Source organism: Gymnoscopelus braueri (genome assembly GCF_963280865.1).
Source record: "Gymnoscopelus braueri genome assembly, chromosome: 8".
In the NCBI taxonomy this organism is placed as follows: Eukaryota; Metazoa; Chordata; class Actinopteri; order Myctophiformes; family Myctophidae; genus Gymnoscopelus; species Gymnoscopelus braueri.
In genome coordinates, this window is record NC_137609.1 from 45,376,524 (window position 1) to 45,401,327 (window position 24,804).

Here is a 24,804-nt window from a genome sequence, read left to right on the forward strand (position 1 = left end):
CCCAGGGAACGGGTTTTCCCAACGTTCATGGTCACCCAAAAGCGTGTGCATGTGGTACATCCATTCAGATAGCTTAGCCTCACTGAGGAAGGGCAGTGAGAGTTCAAGGAATAGTTCACCCCAAAAAAAAGTTATTTTCGATCAATTACACACACCATCTCTTGAATTCATGGAGATTTTTTTTGTTTTTGTCGCATTCCTAAGCCAATAAATTGATGACCGGCGGACTCTCCGGTAGAAGACTCAATGCAACCGGAGAGTTGTCGGTCATCAAATGATTGGCTTAGGAATGCAACAAAAACAAAAAAAATCCCAATGAATTCAATGCTTCATAATTGTTAGAAAATAAGTCATTTTTGGGGTGAACTACTCCTTTAAGTGTCGGGTGTGCTCAGACTCAATTAACCCAAACGTCTCCCAGAGACGTCAAGAGAGTCTTTAATGTAGTGGGAGTGGTCTGGGGGGATAGGGCAGTGGTTCTCAATGTGCATGGGGGTCCTTTAGGGGGGTTCCAGGGCGTCCCCAGCTAGATGACTGATAGTCAAGAACCAAACAATTTAGGCATTTAGCAGACACTCTTAATCCAGAGCAGTAAGCAAGGACAACACAAGATAATACATCAAATGCATAGGAATAATCAGTGGTACAGTACATCAACAGGCTCTACGCGCAGCAGCCATATTGGAAAAACTTTGGGCCCCTTCCAATTAGGCCTACTTCCTTCACAGGAGTTACCAATGGTACTAATGAAGGCTCCGTTCCGTTATAGTGTAGCACGAGTGGTTCTCAAATCTTAATATCAAGGACCTCCATAACTCTGAGAGTGTACAAATGGAACCTGGCAGTATTTCTCCCGAGTGCTTAGTTATCTTTCTCACCATAATAATAACTACTGGACATTATAATTCACTGAACGAACAGCTGCCCAACAAGGCTTTTTTCTTCAGGAAACGGGACAGATAAGTTCATGTGAGTTTTAAGGTTCACCGTTTGTCTATACCCTCTCACTGTAAGCTTTGCTCCAGAGGTGGCCTGTTATTGCAGTATCACGCCCCATTGGCTGTTGTGTTGCTATGCCCATCTCTCTCTCTCTCTCTCTCTCTCTCTCTCTCTCTCTCTCTCTCTCTCTCTCTCTCTCCTCACTCAGTTTCAGTGGTACCCTGTCACTAGATGAGTCAGCAGCACGACCATAAGAGAAGAGGGAAGAGCGAAATATGTCACAATCTTCCCATCGATCAATCAATTAACTCGATAAATCAGTCAATTTTCGGTGTGGTCCGGGGGTCATTTCCGTGTGAGGCGAGGGGGGATGGGGGGGGGGGGGGGACTGGGGGGTCTTGTGGTATACAGTAGGGTAATGGTAAAAGGCACAGGAAAAGGCTGCTATAACAGAGAGACAGATGGAAGACAGAGCTAGAGCCATGGAGCCAAGCAAATGGAGGACTGGAGCTAAACAGCTGAAATCTCATTTTGTCAGTGGCCTTGAGAGTGGAGCATAGCCAGTTGTGGTGTTTGTTGCTCCTCTCTCTCTCTCTCTCTCTCTCTCTCTCTCTCTCTCTCTCTCTCTCTCTCACTCTCCTCTCTCTCTCTCTCTCTCTCTCTCTCCCCCCCCCCCCTCTCTCTGTCTCTGAGATGCTGCTGCTGCAGTGTTTCCCAGCAGGCTCTGGCACAGACCTAACTCGTGGACATCTCTCTTATCGTTGGGCTGTCGGGCGGTAAACCTCGTACGTTCCGACACACGGCTACTTTTTTGGGGAAAAATTAAGAGGAAAAATAAGCTGTGTGTGTTCCAATGGATCCAATGAAGTTATCATTTAGTCACAAGCTCTTGTTAACCCATTAAGACCGGGAACGCATCTTGTGTAACCACTTATGGATATTAAAAAATAGCAGATCTACAAGCTCGTAGCGCGGCACCGAGTGCCACGCTACGAGCTTGAAGATCTGCTATTTTTGAAAAATCGTGAAAATGTGTGCAAATCTTTGAATATATATATATTTAAAGCAAACTTTTGTAACTCAAATCTTTGCTTCTGGGGGGTCCCTGGAACAAAGTATTTGAGATGGGGGTCTGTGGCCAAATACATGTCATTTCGGGGGTCCTTGACATGAAAAAGTTTGAGCACCACTGATATGGAAACATAGAAAAACGGTGGGATTTAGAAGACCATTTGTATAGAATCCCCAGAAGCAAAGGTTTGAGTTACAAATGTTTTGCACAAATCAAAAATAGCAGATCTGCAAGATTCTAAATTAAACGCGTTGTGAGCTTGTAGATCGGCTATTTTTTGTGTCTTTTGTGTGACGCTGTGGTGTGACGAAGTACAGGCATTAATTGACGAAGGAAATATTAAAAAGTTGAAATATGGAGATACAAGGTTTCTGGCCCAAACAGCGATGTTATGTAGCAGTGCTACAGCCAGGCTGCAGCTGCTGTATGGGTATATTTCTCTCTCATCTAGCTCCCTCTCACACACCGACACACATTTCTATTTCTCTCCTCTTCATTTTGATTTCTCTCTCTCTCTCTCTCTCTCTCTCTCTCTCTCTCTCTCTCTCTCTCTCTCTCTCTCTCTCTCTCTCTCTCTCTCTCGCTCCTTCTCATTTATTTTCTTTCTCATCCCAAACTCTACAGGCTTTTTTTTTTACATGCACCCCTCTGCCACACACACACACACACACACACACACACACACGCACACGCGCACACACACACACACACCCGCATGCACACGCACATACACGCACATGCGCACACACATACACGCACACGCACGCACACGCACGCACACTTTCTCTCTCTCTCTCTTTCTCTCACACATTCTCTCCGTCACTACCCTTAAGGCTGTGGTTTCCATGGTGACAGTTATGTGCTGCGGAAACGTCAAAGAGCCGAATCCACCCTGGAACACTTCCTTGTTTAACACTTAAAATTCTCTCTCCATCTCTCTCTCTCTCTCCCATTCGCTACCCTCCACGGCGCTCCGTCTATATAAACTTAAAAGCACATATATAGCCTTTCCTAACTTGAATTTACCCACCTATACCGACTACACGGTAGATAGTGTGTGTGTGCGTGTGTGCGTGCGCGTGCGTGCATGTGTGTGTGTGTGTGTCTGTGTGTGCGTGTGTGCGTGTGTGCGAGTGTGTCAATTTGATTCGTTGTCTCTTTTTGTTCTCCCTGATCTCAGCTGTTGCTGCGCAGTGTGTTATTAGTGGCAATCAGATTTGGGCTCTCGGGTGACCTTGGCTCGGGCACGAGGCGACCTTGAGGGAATAGTCCCTTCTCCTCGGGGCTGCGGCGCGTCTCACACATCGAGTCGTGTCGTGTGTTTCCCCTCCGAGGGGATTGTGCCAACCCAGCCGGTGCCCTGTGACCAAAGTATTCCATGACTCGCAGTGGTGGAAAGTAACTAAGTACATTTACTCAAGTACTGCACTTAAGTACGATTTTGAGGTATTTGTACTTTACTTTAGTATTTCCAATTTCCAATACTTTTACTTCTACTCCACTACATTTTTTTTACTTACAACAGAGTACTTCTACATTGCAGTATTGATACTTTTACTTAAGTAAAACATTTGAGTACTTTTTACTTACAACAGAGTACTTCTACATTGCGGTATTGATACTTTTACTTAAGTAAAACATTCAGGTACTTTTTCCACCACTGATGACTCGTCGCATGCTTCCCTCTGAAACCAAATTCATACTTTGTCGTATGACAGTGGCACTCACCGACAAAAATAGCTGCTTTTAACCCATTGAGACCTGAAGCCGATTCTACATGTCTCCTAAATCCCAACAGTTTTCTGAAAAACGTTATGTTTCTATATCAGTGGTGCTCAAACTTTTTCATGTCAAGGACCCCCAAAATGACATGTATTTGGCCGCGGACCCCCATCAAAATATTTTGTTCCAGGGACCCCCCAAGAAGCAAAGATTTGAGTTAAAAATGTTCACTTTAAAAATATATATATTCAAAGATTTGCACACATTTTCACGATTTTTCAAAAATAGCAGATCTACAAGCTCGTAGCGCGGCACTCGTGCCGCGCTATGAGCTTGTATATCTGCTATTTTTGAATAGCCCAAAGTGTAAAATAATGCTTTTTTAGCTCAAATCTAAAAATGACACAGTTCCAGGTCTTAATGGGTTAAACTGTACTGTTACACCATATTGTCATCGCATGGAGTATGAATAATGCTGAATTAATGTGGTGTCAGATTGGCATTGGCTGGCATTCTCACTGATACCAGCATTTTAGACAGTATCGTCAGCCGATACCGATACTGGCATCAGAACATAGCTAGGCAAAGGTAGATAGTATGGTGGTGTTTACACACACACGCACACGCACGCACACACAAACACACACACACACACACACACACACACACACACACACACACACACACACACACACACACACACACACTCACACACGCACACACACACACACACACACACACACACACACACACACACACACACACACACACACACACACACACACACACACACACATAGCTGTGGGAAGTAGGGGTGCTGAGGGGGCTGCAGCACCCCCTAAAAAGAATGTATGAAAAATAAAAAGATTTAATAAAAAATATCTATATTAAAAAAATCATTTGAAACATGTTTGCATCATGTGCCTGTTGTTGTTGGTTGTTATTTGGGGGGTGATTTAGTGCAATATGTGTTCTGGAACCGAATTAACCAAATTAAAGTAACAAAAACCCACCAAAAAACACGCGAGCGCACACGCTATAGGCACGCATGCAGCACCCGAAACCTAAAACGTCTTCCCACGGCCTTGCACACACATCACAAAAACTGACACACTGACACTCTAAACCAGACTGTACTCTCATTTTAAATGCTGACTCAAATATTTCCAGTGTTTTCCTATTGTAAATGTACCGTGCATCTATGCTGCTTTAGAACCACCAGCATTTCTATTATTTGTAATTGAAATCAGACTATAATGCCTCCCAACCAATGGTCACTGGACCATTCCTTTATCTAAGATTTAATATCTGGCCAGTAGGGGTGCAACAGTTAATCAAATCTGTTTGATTATAACAAATGATTGATTTGAATAAGAAATTATGGATTTTGGGGCAAATCCCCCCCCCCCCGAAAACAAAAACAAACAAACAAACAAACAAATAGCAAAAATAGCAGATATACAAGCCCACAGTGTGTCCAAGCGACCAATGTGAGCTTGTATACTGGCTATTTTGATTATTTGTTTGCGACACTGTATGGGAAAGTATACAATAGGGCTTAAAGTGTTTAATCCGACTAATCTGATCAGACTGAAAAATGCTTGTGGTGTAAACAACATACCACGTTTTTTCTTTTTATGCACATGTACATTTGATTTGATGATGCTCTTTTTATTCTCTTTTTGCTCCTTTTGACTCTCTTTTCTTTAGATCTTTTTACCTTTTCTATCATTATTCTGTTGTTATTACCTATGCTGCTACATTGTCTGAAGGAAGCCAAACCAAAATAAGTTTGACTCTCATGTACCTGTACACAAGATGTAACAATAAAGTACAACCTTCAACCTTGAATCTTAATCAATTTAGTTGATTGTGAAAAAAAATCTATTAGAATTTATTTGTGTTGATTCGTCATATGAAAAAATATACAGTATATATTTCAAAACATTTGTCTCGAATCATAATTCTACAAAGCTCTGCCTGTGCGTGCGTCTCCAAAATCTCTTCTGCCCGGTTCTCCTCAGTGGCTGGAGCAATCGATATGCATTTTGCACACAGCCATTGACCATTACCACGTGCACGGAACACCGAAGCCCGTTTTCCCCTTTCCCCAAATGTTTGTGTTCGCTGGCTCCCGGGTTGCCAAATCACGTGCGTGAAACAAGCGCCGGTGTTGCCACATCCGTGAAACGAGCGGACCATCCGTGAAAACAAGCGGACGATGGCGCACTTTGGGTGCTCATATCCCCCGACGGTATTATGGTCTAGTTGTAGTAATTGCAGCTCTACTGGCCAGACTAACTGGGTGTTGGAGAGGAAGTACAGCTGCAGACAGTGTCATGCAGTGTAGCTGTGGTTACACCACATAATTGACACATTGAGTTACAGTATAACGGAAGTGAGGCGTCTACCTTGGAGGTGTATACTGTACCTACATAATGTAGGTACAGTATTGTGTTACAGAGAGGACAGTACGGCTGGATCAGCAGGTTTCTAAGATGGTAAGATGGCTACCTGCCTGCATGTGTTCTTCTTCCAGCTTTAGACAACACACATCTGTGTGTGTGTGTGTGTGTGTGTGTGTGTGTGTGTGTGTGTGTGTGTGTGTGTGTGTGTGTGTGTGTGTGTGTGTGTGTGTGTGTGTGTGTGTGTGTGTGTGTGTGTGTGTGTGTGTGTGTGTGTGTGTGTGAGAGTGCGTGCGTGTGTATGCGCGCGGCGCGTGTGTGTGTGTGTGTGTGTGTGTGTGTGTGGTGTCAGCTGAGCAAGCAGATGCCTTGTTAAAAGGTGAACACTCAGCAGGTAGACCTGTTTTCTGTCATCTGATAGAGAAGACATTATTTTCACTTCTTAACCCATTCAATCCAGGAACACATACAACACATACAAGTATTATCTGTCATTTTAGATTTCTTTGGCTGTTCAAAAAACAGCAGATATACAAGCTCATAGCGTGGCACCGAGTGCCGCACTATGAGCTTGTAGATCTACTATTTTCTAAAGAAAAAAAAAACATGAACACATTTTTCAAAAATAGCAGATGTACAAGCTCATAGCGCTATGAGCTTGTACATCTGCTATTTTTTGAATAGCCAAAGAAATCTAAAAAATGACAGAGATGCTTTCCCGGTCTTAAAGGGTTAAAACGAGCTTGGCAAAATGACACTTTGGTGGAGGCTTGGGTTGTGTTGTTACCTTAAAAGAGAACGAATGCCAGCTCCCACTTTCTGTCCTTCAGGTACTTCTTTATTTTAAAGTGACTGGCAACAACAATCGATTTGTCATGTTGCCCGACTTACTTTAGAAAAGAAAGAACAACATGAAGGACAGAATCTGAGTGCTGGCATCATCTCTTCAATGTGTTGTCTTGTTCATTTTTCACTAAAGTTGTGCTCGCGTTCCTCCTAGTTTGTGTACCTTTGCCATGATGCAACTCCGAATATCGGCGAGATATCTTCAATAGTTGCTCTGTTGATTTCAAAATTGATTTTCCAAAATGGCCTCACCCTGACTGACATTGCATAGTGAAACACAGGTGTCAAAGTCACTCTTTTCGCACGTAAACAAACGCAAACAAAGCAGACTCTGTTCATCACACTGTCCTGTCCTCTTCTCCCTCCCTCTCCGTTCCATCTATCGTCTGTGTCTTATGTTTTGTTGATAGGTTGTCTGTATCTGACCTGCATTTTAGATGTATTTATTTTTGGCTTTTTATGCCTTTAACCCATTAAGACCGGGAACGCATCTGCGTGTCATTTTTAGATTCCTTTGGCTATTCAAAAATAGCAGATCTACAAGCTCATAGCGCGGCACCGAGTGCCGCGCTATGAGCTTGTAGATCTGCTATTTTTGAAAAATTGTGAACATTTTGTGCACATCTTTGAATAACATATTTTTTAAAGCAAACATTTGTAACTCAAATCTTTGCTTCTGGGGGTCCCTGGAACAGCATAATTTGAGATGGGGGTCCGTGGCCAAATACATTATCATTTTGGGGGTCCTTGACATGAAAGTTGAGAACCACTGATATTATAGCAACATACGTTTTTTTGAAAAACTGTTAGGATTTAGAAGACATTTGTAGAATCTTCCAAAAAGCAAATATTTGAGTTCATATGAGCTTGTAGATCTGATATTTTTGAATAGACACATGCGTTCCCGGTCTTAATGGGTTATTAGAGAGGGATAGGGCAAGTAGGCTGACAGGAAATAGGGAGAGAGATGTGGAGGTGACACGCAGAAAAGGTCGTCGGGAACGGGAGTCGAACCTGCAACACGCTGTCAGGCTGGCATTGCAGCCTAGGGTGCCTGGACCGCCACGCTACGCTGCGGCCCAGGGCCCTGACCTGTTTTTTATTCTACACAAATATCCCCTCCTTGGAGATCATTTTCATTGCAGCATAAGCTGTCCAAGTGGAAATGTGTTTTTAATTAAATGAAATTAGTTTCGATCTGAAATAAACAGTTTATTTAATTCTAGTGAGTGTAAAGAATGGACCTCAGGTGAACTTTTTTTTTTTAGGATTTTACTGTACTGTGTATTTTATATATATATATATATATATATATATAACTGACAGGATAGATTCAAACTATTACATGAATTAAATTAAACTCTCTCTCTCTCTCTCTCACTGAGACTATGTTGCGGAATAAATCATCCGCATGTTTTGACGAAATGCCCCTTTAAAGGCAGACCCTATTCACTCACTCGGAGGCCCCCCGCTTGCCACCCCCCCCCCTACACCCATGCACTTTGCCTCAAAGCGAGAAAAAAAAAAAGGATGAAAAAAAAAGAAGATAGATCTAAACAACATAAGCTAATGGCTGTTTAAAGCCATTACGTCTCAAAAGATAAACTCTCGCGCTCGTGAAAGGGCATGGAGTGCTAGCACTGACGCGGGGTCTCTCTCCGTGACGATGTGCAGGTATACACTGCAGGGTTCGCAAAGGAGGCTGGCGGGCCTGTGTCTTTCCCGTCACTCGTGGGTGTTGGACAGTAACGTACATTTATTTGAGTACTGTAGTAAAAAATTATAATAATTGTCTCTCTACTTATATTTGTTAGTTTTTATGGTGGATACTTATTATGACTTTCATTCCACTACTTTAGCCAACATTTCAAAGACCAAGTTGCTCTTTTTACTCCACTGCATTTCTATGAAGTGAAAAGGTACATTATGAATTAACCACATAAGCTCTGTTTCAAAAATTGTTAAAGGGATAGTTCACCCAATTTGGGGGTGAACTCCCCTTAAACTCCCTTTAAAATAGCTTTTATGAAAACTGCTATTTTCACATAAAAAAAAAAAATTTATATGAAGGGGAAATGTTAAAATGTCAATTGCCCCACAGCAATGCATTGCTATTAAAAAGCAACTGCACTTTGTAATTTGCACTTTTGAACTTAGGAGTAGGGGTATCTCTATTACTTTGACTCAAGTATACTGGGCACTGGGGTCGAGTGTACTGCGTCCCACACCACACCACAGGCCTGGTGTCTTTCCCTACACACAGTGTACTGCGTCCCACACCACACCACAGGCCTGGTGTCTTTCCTACACACACACACACACAGCACACACAACTATCTCTCTCCTCGGATCTGTTGAGCTGCAGCTGTAGGAGGGAACCATGGGATTAGGAGGCTGTCAGAGATGGGGTGTGTGTGTGTGTGTGTGTGTGTGTGTGTGTGTGTGTGTGTGTGTGTGTGTGTGTGTGTGTGTGTGTGTGTGTGTGTGTGTGTGTGTGTGTGTGTGTGTGTGTGTGTGTGTGTGTGTGTGTGTGTGTGTGTGTGTGTGTGTGTGTTGGGGGGGGGTGTCCTGAGAAGCGTTTATGAGCCAAACACACAAAGGGCCCGTGTTGAGACTTACAGAAGGGTTGGCTGCATTTTCTTTACTAACCCTCTGTCGGTGTCCTGCTCCTCCCACTCTGATCCTGGCTGCTGTTGCTCTCTGCCTGCCTGCCGGGCGGCCCCCCCTCGACCCACCTCCTCCGTAAGCCCCCCCCCAACACCCCCCAACACCCCCCCGATCCAAGGACAGGCCCGTGGCTGTTGAAAAACAGCAGATGCTTCCTAATAGGCCAGTGGCAGAGGAAGAAGTACTCAAAAAGAAACTGTAAGTAGCAATACCACAATATAAAAGTGGAGTAGTAAGTATTATTTTAACTCTGAGTTGTAGTGGAGTAGAAGTAGCCTATGAAGTATAAAAAAATGGAAATACCCGGAGGCAAATATTGTACTTTTACTCCACTACAATTATTTGAAAACTTTAGTTGCTATAGTTACTTTGCAGATATAAATGATTACATTATAAAACATACATTAACCACTTCAGCCCTATTTTATACCTAGGCTATTTGAAAGTAGCAGATCTACAAGCTTGTAGATATGCTATTTTCAAACATTTTAGTACTTTTACTTTTGGTACATTTGAGTACATTTTGATCCCAATACATTTGCACTTTTACTCAAGCAAATTTTGAATTCCGGACCTTTACTTGTAACAGAGTATTTCTACAATGCAGTATTGATACTTTTACTTAAGTAAGAAATGTGAGTACTTTTTCCACCGCTGGTTACCACCACACTACTAACATGCCTGGATAAAGGAAAGAAAAAAAAAGAATAAGAAACACATCGTAGCGGGGGGGCTCGGATGAACAGTTTATGTGTGTCCACCTCCGTGAGTGATAAATGCAGGTCATTTTAGACGTGTTTTATTCCAGATGTAGACTGGAAACAGGCCCGTGATCTCAACCTGCATTTCCATCACATGACTACACTGTCAAATCCTGAGCATTCATTTAACCATGAGAGAGTGCATTTGCACAATGCACTCTACCAATAAGGATGTTACTATGTAGTTATGGTCCACACACTCCCACTTACACCATACGGAACATAAATTACATGTATTATACTGTTTCAAATTATCTTTTTAAAAAATGACATTTTCAATATTTTTGGAGTCTTTCTTTATAGGATAGTGGATGTGTGTGTGTGTGTGTGTGTGTGTGTGTGTGTGTGTGTGTGTGTGTGTGTGTGTGTGTGTGTGTGTGTGTGTGTGTGTGTGTGTGTGTGTGTGTGCACATGCGTGTGTGTGTGTGTGCGTGCGTGCGCATGTGAATAGCTTTTCTGATCTTCAACATTTTGTATTTGTTGTGGAACAACAGCTGAACGACTGCAAAAAATTGGAATGCAACGCGTTGTGAGCTTGTAGATCGGCTATTTTCAAACATTTTTGTACTTTCACTTTTGGAAGTATATTGTGACGCCAATACTTTCGCACTTTTACTCAAGTAACTTTTTGAACACGGGCCTTTTACTTGTAACAAGAGTATTTTTATGTTGTGGTATTGATACTTTTACTTAAGTAAAATATCCGAGTACTTCTTCCACCGCTGCAGGGAGGAAGAGGAGGGGTTATGGAGGGACATTTCATGAAGAGCTCACCCACAGTATCTCTTTTGACCCCCACCACCCGGAGTTAACACTTTGTTGCCCAGCCCGCTTGCATGCAATGATGCGTGTCCGGGGATTGTAATCGCTCCTAACAGATGGGAGGATTATCTTGAAACTCGCCTGCCCTCCAAGAGATAATTAACTTTTGGGGTCAAAAAGGTCACAGTTCAATGTCAAAATCAAGACCAAGGTCAAACTTACATAATGGGATACGTCTCACGAACGAAGGAACGTGGACAAAAAGAGATGTTGGTGCCGGTGGGGTTTGAACCACCACTGTTTGATTTGAAATTGAGAGCTAACATCAGCGCATGTATATTCTTCCTAGTTTAGTTTATAGTTTATACTTCAGTACAACGGTGTCGTGTGGCAAAAATAGCAGATCTACAAGTTCAGAACACATTGTTTGATTTATTTGATTTGCACAACATTTTTGTATACATTTACAGTACATGTTAGTTTTTTTCCAAGGGAAAATGTATGAAATAGTTGTTGTGCCGGTGAGGTAAGAAACCTTAGGGGGGCTTATGTGAGAACCTCACCGTTTATATTACTTGAGTTATTTAATATTAAAAGCAAAGACAAACAAAAAAATAAAAAATAAAATAAAAAAATATATATATGCATATATATATAGAAACCTATGATGAAGGGATTGTGATGCGTTGTAAGCTTGTAGATCTGCTGTTTTTGCTTTTTATTCTTGCTTTCTATACATATTTTTGGGCTGTTTTTAGTTTATTTAGAAAGGATAGAAGGGGAACAGAATATTCCCGGTTTGATTCCGGCTGGACGCTGGACTTGAACCGGGGATATTTTGTGGTTAACTTGACACACTATCCAGTCAGGTACTGGCGTGCCCCTTCCTCGTTGGTTGCACATTGTAAAAGTACATGCCTTGTAATGGATCTGGTATGACTGTGATGAGAATGGTATTCATCATACAGTGGCATCACTTATTTTGTAGACCGACGTGATTCATTGTACCACAGCTTATTATTGTATTCTGACTCACAAAGTACTCACATCTTTTACCTAAGTAAAAGTATCAATACTGCAATATAGAAATACCCTGTTACAGAGGCGTCGCTAGGTCTCTTCTAGGTTGGGGGCTTAGCCCACCAGGCAACGGACACATGCACGCTCGCGCAGCGCGCGCGTACTTTTTTTCCCGTTTTTTGTTACTTTATTTCGGTTTTAGGGGTAGGGTTAGGTTAGGGTTAAAGATATAAAATTACAAAAAAAAATAAAAAATAAAAAAATTGGTGGCTTTGGATAAAACATTGGTGGCTATAGCCACCGAAGCCCCCGCGTAACGACGCCACTGCCCTGTTACAAGTAAAAGTCTGGAATTCAATATTTACTTGAGTAAAATGTACTTAAAGTATCAAAAGTAGAAAGTACTCATTATGCAGTACTCATTACGCATTGTGAGCTTGTAGATTGTAGATTGTAGATTGTAGATTGTAGATTGTAGATTGTAGCTTGTAGATTTTCAAAAGATTTGTATACATTTGAAAACTTGTGAAATGGGACATTCTGCATATTGAGTACTTTTACTTTTATACTTTTAAGTATACTTTTATACCAATACTTTTGTACTTCTAGTTAAGTAAATGTTGAATTCCGGACTTTAACTTGTAACAGAGTATTATATTTAAAACATTTTAGTACCTTTTCCACCACTGATCTTGACATCGACTGGCTATGCCCCTTCATGCCATCCCGGAGGATGAACCCATACTGATTGTGATAAACCCCTTGGCCATTCCTCTTGTCTATAGCACCACCCTTAAGGGCTTTTCACATGGGAAGTGACTGATGCACCTAGTAATTCACTTTCAATGGGAGGTGAGAGTTTAGGTAAGGGGGGGGCAATCTGTCAGGCGTAGCACACCCGCACCGTGTGAACGCTTTTAGTACGTGACGCGTAGAAACGCGTCTATTCACATGAGGAGTGCATCACCGTGGATCCAAGCAACAACGCAGGTGCAGTAAAAAACGAAGAAACCGACCAGGTGCTCATCCTATAATTCTACAAAGCTCTGTCTGTCTGTGCCCAAAATCTCTTCTGCCCGGTTCCCCTCAGTGGCTGGAGCAATCGATATGCATTTTGCACACAGCCATTGACCATTACCACGTGCACGGAACACCGAAGCCCGTTTTTCGCTTTCCCCAAATGTCAGCTGTTTATTAGCGTTTTTGTGTTCACTGGCTCCCGGGTTGCCAAATCATGTGCGTGAAACAAGCGCCGGTGTTGCCACATCCATGAACAAGCGGGACCATGACGCACGCGTTTGTGTGTTGGAACTGTTGCAGGTACTAAGTCACTTTTTATGCCTGATGAATTGTCTGTGTGCACAGTGCATAACCCAAACTGCACATACTTTGGGTGCTCATATCCCCCGACGGGTATGGTCTAGTGGAGATAAAGAACAGTTACAAACGTAGACTGACGGTGCTTCTAGGATCGACGGGAACAATGACTGAAAAATGAAGAAAAGATCTGGGCACTCAAAAAAGGAATGGAGGAGGAGGGGACGTACAATCAAAGTAGTTTAATGTCTATTACAAAGGTTAAAAAGCCATCATGTTTCGACCGCACCGGTCTTCATCAGGGCCAGTCTTGTTGAAGGGTTTTTATCCTTCGTAATAGGCATTAAAGTGTTTTGATTGTCCTCTCCTCCGTTCCTTTCTTTTGAGTGCTCGGATATTTTCTTCTTTTTTGCGATGCAGGTGTATAGTGTTGCTCCCTGTGTGAAAAAGCCCTTTAGGCCTAAATGTTCCACTTCCAGCACATGCTATCTTAACATCTATTGGGAGCATTACCATGAAACTTGCTGAGTGCACTGATGCTCCCCAGAGAGTGAACCCTATTGATTTTGGTGTCCTCATGGCCTTTACTCCAAGGCCACGTTTTTTTTCCTTTTGCAACTATGGCACGTTGTTTTATTTCACTTTAACCCATTAAGACCGGGAACGCATCCGGGTCATTTTTAGATTTCTTTGGCTATTAAAAAATAGCATATCTACAAGCTCATAGCTACTATGAGCTATTTTTTAAAATTTGTGCAAATCTTTGAACATATATATTTTTAAAAGAGAACATTTTTAACTCAAATCTTTGCTCCTGGGGATTAATGTCTTCTAAATCCTAACAGTTTTTTATTTTAAACGTATGTTGCTATAATATCAGTGGTTCTCAAACTTTTTCATGTTAAGGACCTCCCAAAATTATATGTATTTGTCCACGGACCACCATCTAAAAATATTTAGTTCCACACATTTTGACGTTTTTTCCCCAAAGAAATAGTAGATATACAAGCATGGCTATGAGCTTGTATATCTGCAATTTTTTTATAACCCAAAGAAATCTTAAAATGACACAGATGCGTTCTCGGTCTTAATGGGTTAAAACATCTGTTTACACTATTTTGTCAAAAATATATATTATCAGTTTATTTTAGCGAGAGCGCAGCATTCTAGGTCAGTGCCTCAAACTCCTTTCGTCTGGTGTAAGGAGCACCGTGGCCTCTAGGGGCCGCTAGCGGAGCTTTCACACTCTTAGTCTTGTTGAACAGACATTTGAATGAATGACCTCACTTCCTGTCTTGCATTCATGTTTTTTAGGACACATTATTATGACCAAACGTCAACTTCAAGCAAAAGCTAATAAAAGCACTAAAGCTCGTAAAACTGACATCTCACATATCCCCCCCCCCTCTAATTGACATGTGGTTCTTTGTAATTTAGCATGACTTGACTAATGTAGGCTACGGCTTTATGACACATCACACACACACACACACACACACACACACACACACACACACACACACACACACACACACACACACACACACACACACACACACACACACACACACACACACACACACACACACACACACACACACACACACACACACACACACACACACACACACACACACAGGTGTCAGATAGGAGAAGACAGGCATGGGAGCAAGTCTAGTCTTGCCGAACAGTAGAGGTGGGAGAGCGTGTCGAGGGTGGGGAGTGGGGGGGGGGGGCAGGGGGGGGGGGCAGGGGGGGGGGGGCGGGTTTCCTGACACACTATGGAGCCCCCCCCCCACCTCAGTGCTCTGTTATCCCCGATGACAGATTAGATCACCACAGACGACCACTCGGGAGCACAAAGTGCGGTTCAGTGGTGTAAAGTAACTTAAGTACATTTACTCAAGTACTGTTACTTGAGTACAATCCTGAGGTACTTTTACTTTACCGGAGTATTTCCGATTGTCTATGCTTTTACTTCTACTCCACTACATCTCAGAGGCAAATATTGGACTTTTACTCCATTACAATTATTTGAAAACTTTAGTTACTAGTTACTTTGCAGATATAAATTATTACATTGTAAAACATACATTAACCACTTCAGCCATATTTCATACATAGGCTATTTGAAAATAGCTGATCTACAAGCTCACATCGTGATGCAACGCGTTGTGAGCTTATAGATCGGCTATTTTCAAACATTTTAGTACTTTTACTTTTGGTACTTTAAGTACATTTTGATACCAATACTTTTGTACTTTTACTCAAGTACATTTTTAATTTCTGACTTTTACTTGTAACAGAGTACTTCTACATTGCAGCATTGATACTTTTACTTTAAAGAAAGATTTGAGTACTTTTTCCACCACTGGAAGCTATAGAGGCATTGTTATAAACAAAAAAAAATGGAGGAAAAAAATAAAATAAACCCAGCGAGATGATGAAGTTACTAATTTGTGAATGATCAAACTAAACATATTGATGGTGAACATGTCTGGCCTTAAGGCAAACAGAAAAAAAAGACGAGAGAAGCAAAAGGAAAAGGCTGGATCTCCTTATTCGAAACAAGATGTATGAAATGATTTATGTGCAAAATAAAATTGATGGTTAACCACTTAAGCCATATATTATACTTTGTCGTTCGACGGTGTCACATGGTGATCTACAAGCTGTGAGCTTGTAAATCAGTTTTTTCTGCAACTGCGGAACATATTTTATATATTATAAATTCTAGATTTTTTGGGGAAAAGAGAAAAAATATATATATTTTTTTTGGGTGGAAAAAGAAAGAAAAAAAGAAAGCTCTCACCTACACTGACATGCCCAGAATAGGTATACGGCAGGTGTAAAATGGTTAAAGGGATTACAGTATAATCACGTCTGAACTAGAGAGAGACGAGCAACACGACAGACCTGATTTCATGTGGAACCTTCCTTGGCCTTGGTTTGGCCTCTGCCATAGTATAAGTTTTTTTCCTTCTTGCTTCTTCCAGACCTCCAGAAAGAGGCTTATAGCTCGTAGAGAGCGGGCTGACCTGTTGAGACTTGACCTCATGTGCTGCCCTCTCTCCAGTCCCAAGCACTGTCAAAGAATTCTCATGAGGGCTGGCCGCCAAGAGAGAGAGAGAGGGAGAGAGAGAGGGGAGGTGGAGAGAGAGAGAGAGAGAGAGGGAGGGAGGGTGAGAGAGGAGAGAGAGAGAGAGAGAGAGAGAGAGAGAGAGAGAGAAGAGAGAGAGAGAGAGAGAGAGAGAGAGAGATGAAGAGAGAGAGAGAGAGAGAAGAGAGAGTAGAGAGAGAGAGAGAGAGAGAGAGAGAGAGAGAGAGGGGGAGAGAGAGATAGAGATAGAGAGGGGGGAGAGGGAGAGAGAGAGGGGGGGAGAGGGAGAGAGAGGGAAAGGGAGAGGGAGAGAGAGAGAGAGAGGAAAGCCCCCCCCCCCCCACGCGATGGGACGGCCTCACGCATGACTCATCCACACAATTACTTTTTTCTTTTGTAAACAGAAACCCAGTGGTGTTAAAGTAACTATAGGTACAGTACGTTCACTCAAGCACTGTACTTGAGTACAATTTTGAGGTGTTTGTTTACTTTACTTGAGTATTTTTTATTTCCAATACTTTTTACTTCTACTCCACTACGTCTCTGATCCAGATATTGTATTTTTACTCCACTACAATTATTTGAAAACTTGTGTTACTTGTTACTTTGTAGATTTTGATTGTTATTACAAAACACACAGTAACCACTTCAGCCCTATAAACATTTCGGCCATTTGAAAATAGCAGATCTACAAGCTTGTAGATCTGCTATTTTCAAAAGATTTTTATACATTTGAAAACTTGGAAATGGGACATTTCGTATAATGAGTACTTTTACTTTTGGTTCTTTAAGTACATTTTGATACCAATACTTTTGTACTTTTACTCAAGTACATTTTGAATTCTGGACCTTTACTTGTAACAGAGTATTTCTGCATTGCAGTATTGATGCTTTTGCTTAAGTAAAAAGTACTTTTTCCACCACTGACAGAAACACACAAGTTTCATTCAGCATCATCGTCACTGTCGGCTGGAAACCTTGTTTAGTAATCTATTACTTGTCAGAAAAAAAAAAAAAAAAACCTGTGTTTGTTCTAATGGTTCCAATGTTATTATCTAGCCTCAAGCTCTCATTAATTTTTTTTAATCGTTTCAGCATTTATAAAAAGCTTGTAGAACTGCTATTTTTGCTACTTTTCTGTGTCAAGTATGACAAAGTATCATTTACAAAAAAAACAAAACAAACAATAACCCCCCAAGAAAACACAGACATTTAAATATGGAGATATGGAGGTTTCTGGATGATGCAATGGTTTCTTGTTCCTACACACAAAAACCCTCAGTATAAATTAAAAGTGAAATGAACACCTTACAGGTCCATTTGAGTGTATTCGTATACGCTGAGGTGTAGACTGTTTACTCAACTTTTTGTTCTTGTCTCTTGACAGCATGAAATGAGTTCTGAACTACGCAGTGGTGTAAAGTAACTAAGTGCAAGTACTCAAGTACTGTACTTAAGTACAATTTTGAGGTACTTTTACTTTACTGGAGTATTTCCAATTGTCTATACTTTTATTTCTACTCTACTACATCTCAGAGGCAAATATTGTACTTTTACTCAACTACAATTATTTGAAGTTACTTTGCAGATATAAATTATGACATTATAAAACATACATTCACCACTTTAGCCCTATTTCATACCTAGGCTATTTGAAAATAGCCGATCTACAAGCTCACAACGCGTCGCATCGCGACGCGTTGTGAGCTTGTAGATCGGCTATTTTCAAACATTTTAGTACTTTTACTTTTGGTGCTTTAAGTACATTTGGATACCAATACTTTTGTACTTTTGGTTAAGTAAATGTTGTATTCCGGACTTTTACTTGTAACAGAGTACTTCTACATTGTAGTATTGATACTTTTACTTAAGTAAAACATTTGAGGACTTTTTCCACCACTTACTGTTTACAAAATGTTTGTTCTTGTCTCTTGACAGCATGAAATTAATTCTGAACTACGGTATATATAGTAACACTGTCAGTATGGGAGCCATTGAGTCTGACTTGTGCTACGTGTTCGTCAACAGAGATATACGCCCCAATAAATACATGAAAATAAATAAATAAGAATAGACAGATTGAACCAAATGCTGTTGTAGTACTAGTCTAGTTTATTAATAAAAACCTGTTTTATCCCCCCGGGTCTGACACAGTTTGGAATACGGGTGATAGACCTCAGTGAGAGAACATGATTAACCCTTGTTAACCCATTACGACCTGAGGCCGAAATCCTAACAGTTTAAAAGAAGAAAAAAAAACGCTTCATCAGTGGTTCTCAAACGTTTTCAGGTCAAGGGCCCCCCAAATTGATTATGTCATCTGGGCGTGGACCCCCCCCATCTCAAAACACGTTCCAGGGGACCCCCCAGTAGCAAAGATTTGAGTTAAAAATATTCCCTTTAAAAATATATACATTTAAAGATTTGCACATATTTTCACGATAAAAAAAAAAACGAGCAGATCTACAAGCTCATAGCGCTACAAGCTTGTATATCTGCTATTTTTTTATATAGCCAAAGTGTAAAATAATGGTTAAAGTGGTTACACAGATATGCGTTCCCGGTTTCAACGGGTTAATTCCCAAAGACAGACCGTTTAGTGCAAAAATAGTTTTCAAGTGTGTGAATACGTGGAATGTGGAATGTCAAGTAATTTTTGACATATGACACATTATGTCATCTTGAAATGTGATATAGGGATATATATGTGTGTGTGTGTGTGTGTGCGCGTGTGTGTGTGCGTGTGTGTGCGTGTGTGTGCGTGTGTGTGCGTGTGTGTGCGTGCTTGTGTGTGTGTGTGTGTGTGTGTGTGCGTGCATGTGCGTGCGCGTGTTGCCGCTCAGCATTGGTGACGACAGTCTTGCAAGGACCGAGAGAGAAGGAGATACAACTAACAGGCGTGTTGGGACTCGTCTGTATCACTGCAGGGTGGGGGACCGATAGTGAGAGAGAGAGAGAGAGAGAGAGAAAGAGTCTGAGGTGAGAAAGAGGGGCAGAGAGTATTTTTTGTGTGTGTGTGCAAATTCTTTCAAGCAGCGATCTTTGTCACGGACTCAGGATTTGACAATCGGCATTTCATTTCACTTGCTTTCATGCACGTATGTATCCCCAGACCCCGGCGCTGTAGCTCCGCACGTTCGTGCTCGTGCAAATCTGAACCAGATGTGCTTGGGATGTGTTTTGGGACCTCCGCGTGTTTTTCAGTATGTAAGACCCCCATGTCAAACCCTGGCAAAGGGTGTGGGTCTTCCCCTCTCTCTGAATGAGCTGGGGTGGGGTCAGCATAGGGCCGGGGGTGGTGGGTGGGTGGGTTGGGGGGGTATCAGGGGTTTTTGGGGGGGCTAAGTTAACAGGCCTCCTCTCTCCCCATATTAGGTACGGGTCATTTGGAAATAGAAGATGCACCAGGGGGGGAAGATCAACTATGGGGTGCATGGGGTGGGGGGGGGGTGGTGGTGGAGACAGGTCCCCAGGACCAGGGCAAAAGCCTCCATGGGCCTCCGACCCTGGCTTGTTTGTGTGGGGTGGTCCCCGTGTGGAGTGGACCCCCTTGTCTCCCGTGTCAAGGGCTGCAGCCAAACGGCTGCGGGGCCTGGAAGAGCCAAAGCTTATCTGATAGATCCAGCACAGGGAACAGTTGATTGCCTTCAAGCAATGGGAAATGCCTTCCTCGCTCACTCACTCCCTCCCTCCCTCCTTTTTCTCTCTTTTCCCTCCGAGCCGTGTCTCTCTCTACCTTTTTCTCGCTCTGTACTGTTCCCCCACCCTCCCTCCCTCCCCTCCCTCCCTCCCCTCCCACCCTCACTCCTTCCCCTTCTCCCTCTCTCTATCCCTCTCTCTCTCTGTGTCTCTGCCCTACAGTGAGTAGGTGGTTCCTTAGCGTTGGTTGATTGGTGTGAGTCTATATAGGAGCAGAAACGCTCCAGCAGGCTCAGAGTTCTGGTGTCCTGCCTGCCACACATTCCCCAGAGGACTATACCCTTTTTTTTTTTTTTTTGCGTTGCGCGCGGCGTCCCTTTTTTTTTCTTTTTGCTCCGTTTGTCCCTGAGAGGATTTATTATTTTCTTTCTGGCAGCGATGTCCGAGGGCAAGAAGAGGGAAAGGAAGGAAGGGAGAAGGAAGGGAGGCAAAGGAGGCAAAGGACAGAGGGACAAAGAGAGTGACCCGACTAAAGGTAAAAAAGAAAAAAATAATGATTCAAGGTGTGAAAGACTGTGTTGGAGTTAAGGTTGTGTGTGTGTGCGTGTGTGTGTGTGTGTGTGTGTGTGTGTGTGTGTGTGTGTGTGTGTGTGTGTGTGTGTGTGTGTGTAGGCGCGCGTGCATGTGCGTGCATGTGTGTGCATGTGTATGTGTGTGTGTGTGTGTGCGTGTGTGTATGCATGTGAATATGTGTGAGTGTGTCTTGGGGAGAGAGAGAGAGAGAGAGAGAGAGAGAGAGAGAGAGAGAGAGAGAGAGAATGTGTTACCAGTGGTACGGAAGTTGAGGGACAAATTAGCCCCCTGGTCTTGTCAAAGCTTGCCGCCAGGTTGTCACATGAATGGGGTCTTGAAATGCGGGCAGCGTGTTCCAGCACATCTGGCTGTAGAGCAGCGTATCAGTCGGTGCACAAGGGGGTCCGAGACACAACGTGACTCTCTCTCTCTCTCTGAGCACACCAGAGGAGAAAAAAAATAACTCCAAACAAGACTCCGAGACGAAGGCTCTTGGACCTCACAGCTCCCCCGGAATACAGCTGTTTTCAAGATCCCTGACAGCTGCTCCTGGCTGTTACTCGCTTTTTTCACGGTTCTCACTTTGTACCGCGATGCCCCCCCCCCCCCCCCCGACAAGCGCTCCACTGTGCACTATAACAGCACTGACACAATGTCCGAATTCTACTGACGCCAACATGACCCTCGTTTTGGGGAGAGACTCTTTGATGTCGGGACAGCGTACAGTGCACTGGTCCTTCAAACTTTAACATTTCAAGGTCTCCCCCTACTCTGACAGTATAGAAATGGAACCAAATGGACCCCTTTAGGGTCCATTTGGTTCCATTTCTATACTGTCATGTAAGGGACAATTTAGAACCCCTAAAGGAACCCAGAGAGTCCACTGGAATCCACTTTGAGAACCACTGCACTTACGGTACTCCTTAAACACATTGTTAATAAAAGATAATCAGTAATAAAGTGGCTACAGTCCCTGTGTGTTAAGCACGTTATAATACCACGCTTTGGCGCTGGAACGGCGGTGGTGGTACGTCATCTTAGAGATGAGAGACTTGTCACACCGCTGTTTCCTGGGGGCCAGACTTTGACGTTTGTTGGGGATATAGCTATGGCAGCTGCTGCCTGTCTTTTTCGGAGTCCTCAGCGAACGTAGCAATGTGCTTGCTCACCCAGCGGCTGTAGCAAGCCGTGGCATGTCACTGTAGTTTGACCTCGGGTCATAGGGAAAGCCCAACCCCCCCCCTCCCCCTGTTTCATGATGACACACAGAAAGGGACAATACCAATGTATTCTGACACCGGGGGGGTGCATGGGGTGTGGGTGGGGGGGTGTGCGTTCCTCATCGTTCTTGGCTCGGATGCAAGTCCGTATCCGAGGCTGTTTTCCTTTCCATTCATATACAGTATGTATTCAGTCAACAGAAGGAAACGTTGAGTAGACAACAGCCAGGTCGGACATGTAGGGATATGCCCTCTCACTTTGTAAACCTTGACGTGGTTTCAGTTGAGCTGCGTGGGTGGTTTTAACTCCCGTTCCACGTACAGTAGGAACTTTGAATAACTGCCGTTAGTATAACTTAACAGATAAGTGGGAGTTAGTTTTTGCATTGATACTTTATTCCTTGGCACTGTTTTATCTCGTGACAACCGAGAATCTCAACTGCGTGGAAGTGTTGGTCCATTATTCCATGTAGTCCCTTTTTGTCTTAGTAACAAAGTTCTTAAAAAATAAGAAGTACTTGAATAAAGATGTGAAGCAGAAGGCTTACATGAAGTTTCTCTGCAAATAGATACACCATTTGATGCTAGCATGGAATTTTCATAAAATGCGATGACTTTTGTGGGTCCCGGAGGATTTTTAAGTCATTCCAGCCTGATATTGGCTAGGGTCTGATAAAGTCATTTTGGGAGTCTGAGGTCATTTTTCACTTTTTTGTTGCACCAGCAAAGTTGAAGATATTAACCGCCAGCCTGTCTTTAATGCATGTACGAATGTAATATATAAACGCGCAAAATAGGCAGCGAGAAAAGATTCCACCATATAGAATTTCAAGGATTACCCTACAGTACACAGCAAAAAAATACTCAATATTCAACTCTGAAAGTGTGGGTTACCATGACGTGCCAGATTTTACTCTGTAGCGGATCTAGTCTGTTCTGCCCACCTGTTCAATGCTGTGCTGGTTCCTTATCAAATGATGCCGTTGCCATGAATTACCTCGGATTGTGGTTTGGGATGTAGCTTATTAATAAACCACATTTGAAAACATTGGTTCCACAGAGAGCAACAGACATACCCGACCACACAAGCACACAGCAGTAGTTAATAGGCCACGAACGAGGTATAAATCAATTACAACTGCAAATAAATACAGCAAGAATTTCCTGCTGTTTTTACTTTCTGCAACGCAACCTAAGCTGATGTGTTCTTTGTGTCCTGTTTGTCCAGCTGTGCTCTAAATGTATGGCTGAGTGAGAACTCTTTCTTAGAGTATTTCAGGGCACGTTTCGGGGCAGAGATTGATAACGGCATAACGATTAGTCAGTGCAGTGACTGCCGGAGCTCCCACGGAGTTTGTGTCACTGTTTTGCGTCAGTCTCCTCTGGAAGTGTTTCGGATCTTTGCAGTGGTACGGGGAAAAGTACTCAAATAATGCAATGTAGAAGTACTCTGTTACAAGTTAAAGTCCGGTATTAACAATGTACTTGAGTAAAAGTACTCAAGTATTGGTATAAAAATGTACTTAAAGTACCAAAAGTAAAAGTAGTAGATTGTTTGAAAATAGCAGCTCTACAAGCTCACAACGCGTCGCGGTGCGACGCGTTGTGAGCTTGTAGATCGGCTATTTTCAAACAGCCTAGGTATAAAATAGGGCTAAAGTGGTTAATGTATGTCTTATAATGTAAATAATGTATATCTGCAAAGTAACTAGTAAACTAAAGTTGTCAAATAATTGTAGTGGAGTAAAAGTACAATATTTGCCTCTGAGATGTAGTGGAGTAGAAGAAAAAGTATAGACTATTGGAAATGCTCCAGTAAAGTAAAAGTACCTCAAAATTGTACTTAAGTACAGTACTTGAGTAAATGTACTTAGTTACTTTACACCACTGGATCTTTGTTTCACAGAATTGCAATGTTCAACAAGTTGTATAGCATTCATATTGTAGGCCTATACGGTTCTAACAGACAATAGTAGAATATTGCATATAATGAATGTATTGGGCCCACACAACAAGGTCCTCACAACATTTACATTGACACAATCATGTTTCAATACTAGACCACCACATAATTTTGCATCTTGTACCGTGTGTGCCGTGTGTACGTGGACCTGCAGTGACAACAGTATGCTACATTATGGGAAAATGAGTGGTTTAATAATTGCGTATGTGTGCTGATGCGTGTGAGTGTGTGGTGTTTGAGTGCAAGTGTGTGTGTAATCTAGCCTCTTAATGATCTCCTGGGGTGGTAACACAGTACCTGCACCTCCACTGGTTCCCGAAAATGGCCCTGGGACAATTCAAGAGACCTGGGACGTGTACACATACACACATCAGAAGAACAGACACAGCCAAGCCACCGCGTTTTGTATTGTGTCCCGGTCCCCACCCCCCATTGAGCGCCCATACTTAGATTTCCACCCTAATAAAGGAGATTAAGTCTCAGCAGTTACACTGGCAGGTTGCACAGTAAAAGCCCTACCACAGGGTGCAGAGAATTATGTCTGGGTGAAGTATTTGTTTAGATCCTTTGCCTCTTGTTTGCACCACTGCCCCGTGAACAGAACAGGGTAAATTTGGATATGCTTTTGCGAACGGAGAATGCTGTCATTCATCGCCCTAGAGAAACGTATATGAAAATTATGTAATGTGTGTGCGTGTGCGTGTGCGTGTGTGTGTGTATGTGACAGAGAGACAGACAGACAGACAGACAGAGAGTGCTTCAGGCAGTCTGTCTATCACATAAGATGGATGTCTGGAT

At 42.5% G+C, this 24,804-nt stretch overlaps 1 protein-coding gene and 1 long non-coding RNA gene across 4 annotated transcripts in view; one reads left to right on the top strand and one right to left on the bottom strand.

The window, feature by feature from the left end:
• Nucleotides 1-24,804, bottom strand: part of LOC308089742 — a 376,982-nt gene that overhangs the window by 133,301 nt on the left and 218,877 nt on the right. The gene's annotated exons all lie outside the window — the stretch shown is intronic.
• nrg2a (neuregulin 2a) overlaps nt 20,544-24,804 on the top strand; it is a 106,954-nt gene continuing 102,693 nt past the window's right edge. For 2 of the 3 annotated variants that reach the window (XM_080434626.1, XM_080434628.1), the window contains exon 1: nt 20,544-20,785. In XM_080434626.1, coding sequence (XP_080290752.1) covers nt 20,689-20,785 — 97 coding nt within the window. In that variant the 5' untranslated portion in view covers nt 20,544-20,688. The remainder of the gene's footprint in view (nt 20,786-24,804) is intronic. The other variant, XM_080434627.1, reaches the window with a different exon arrangement.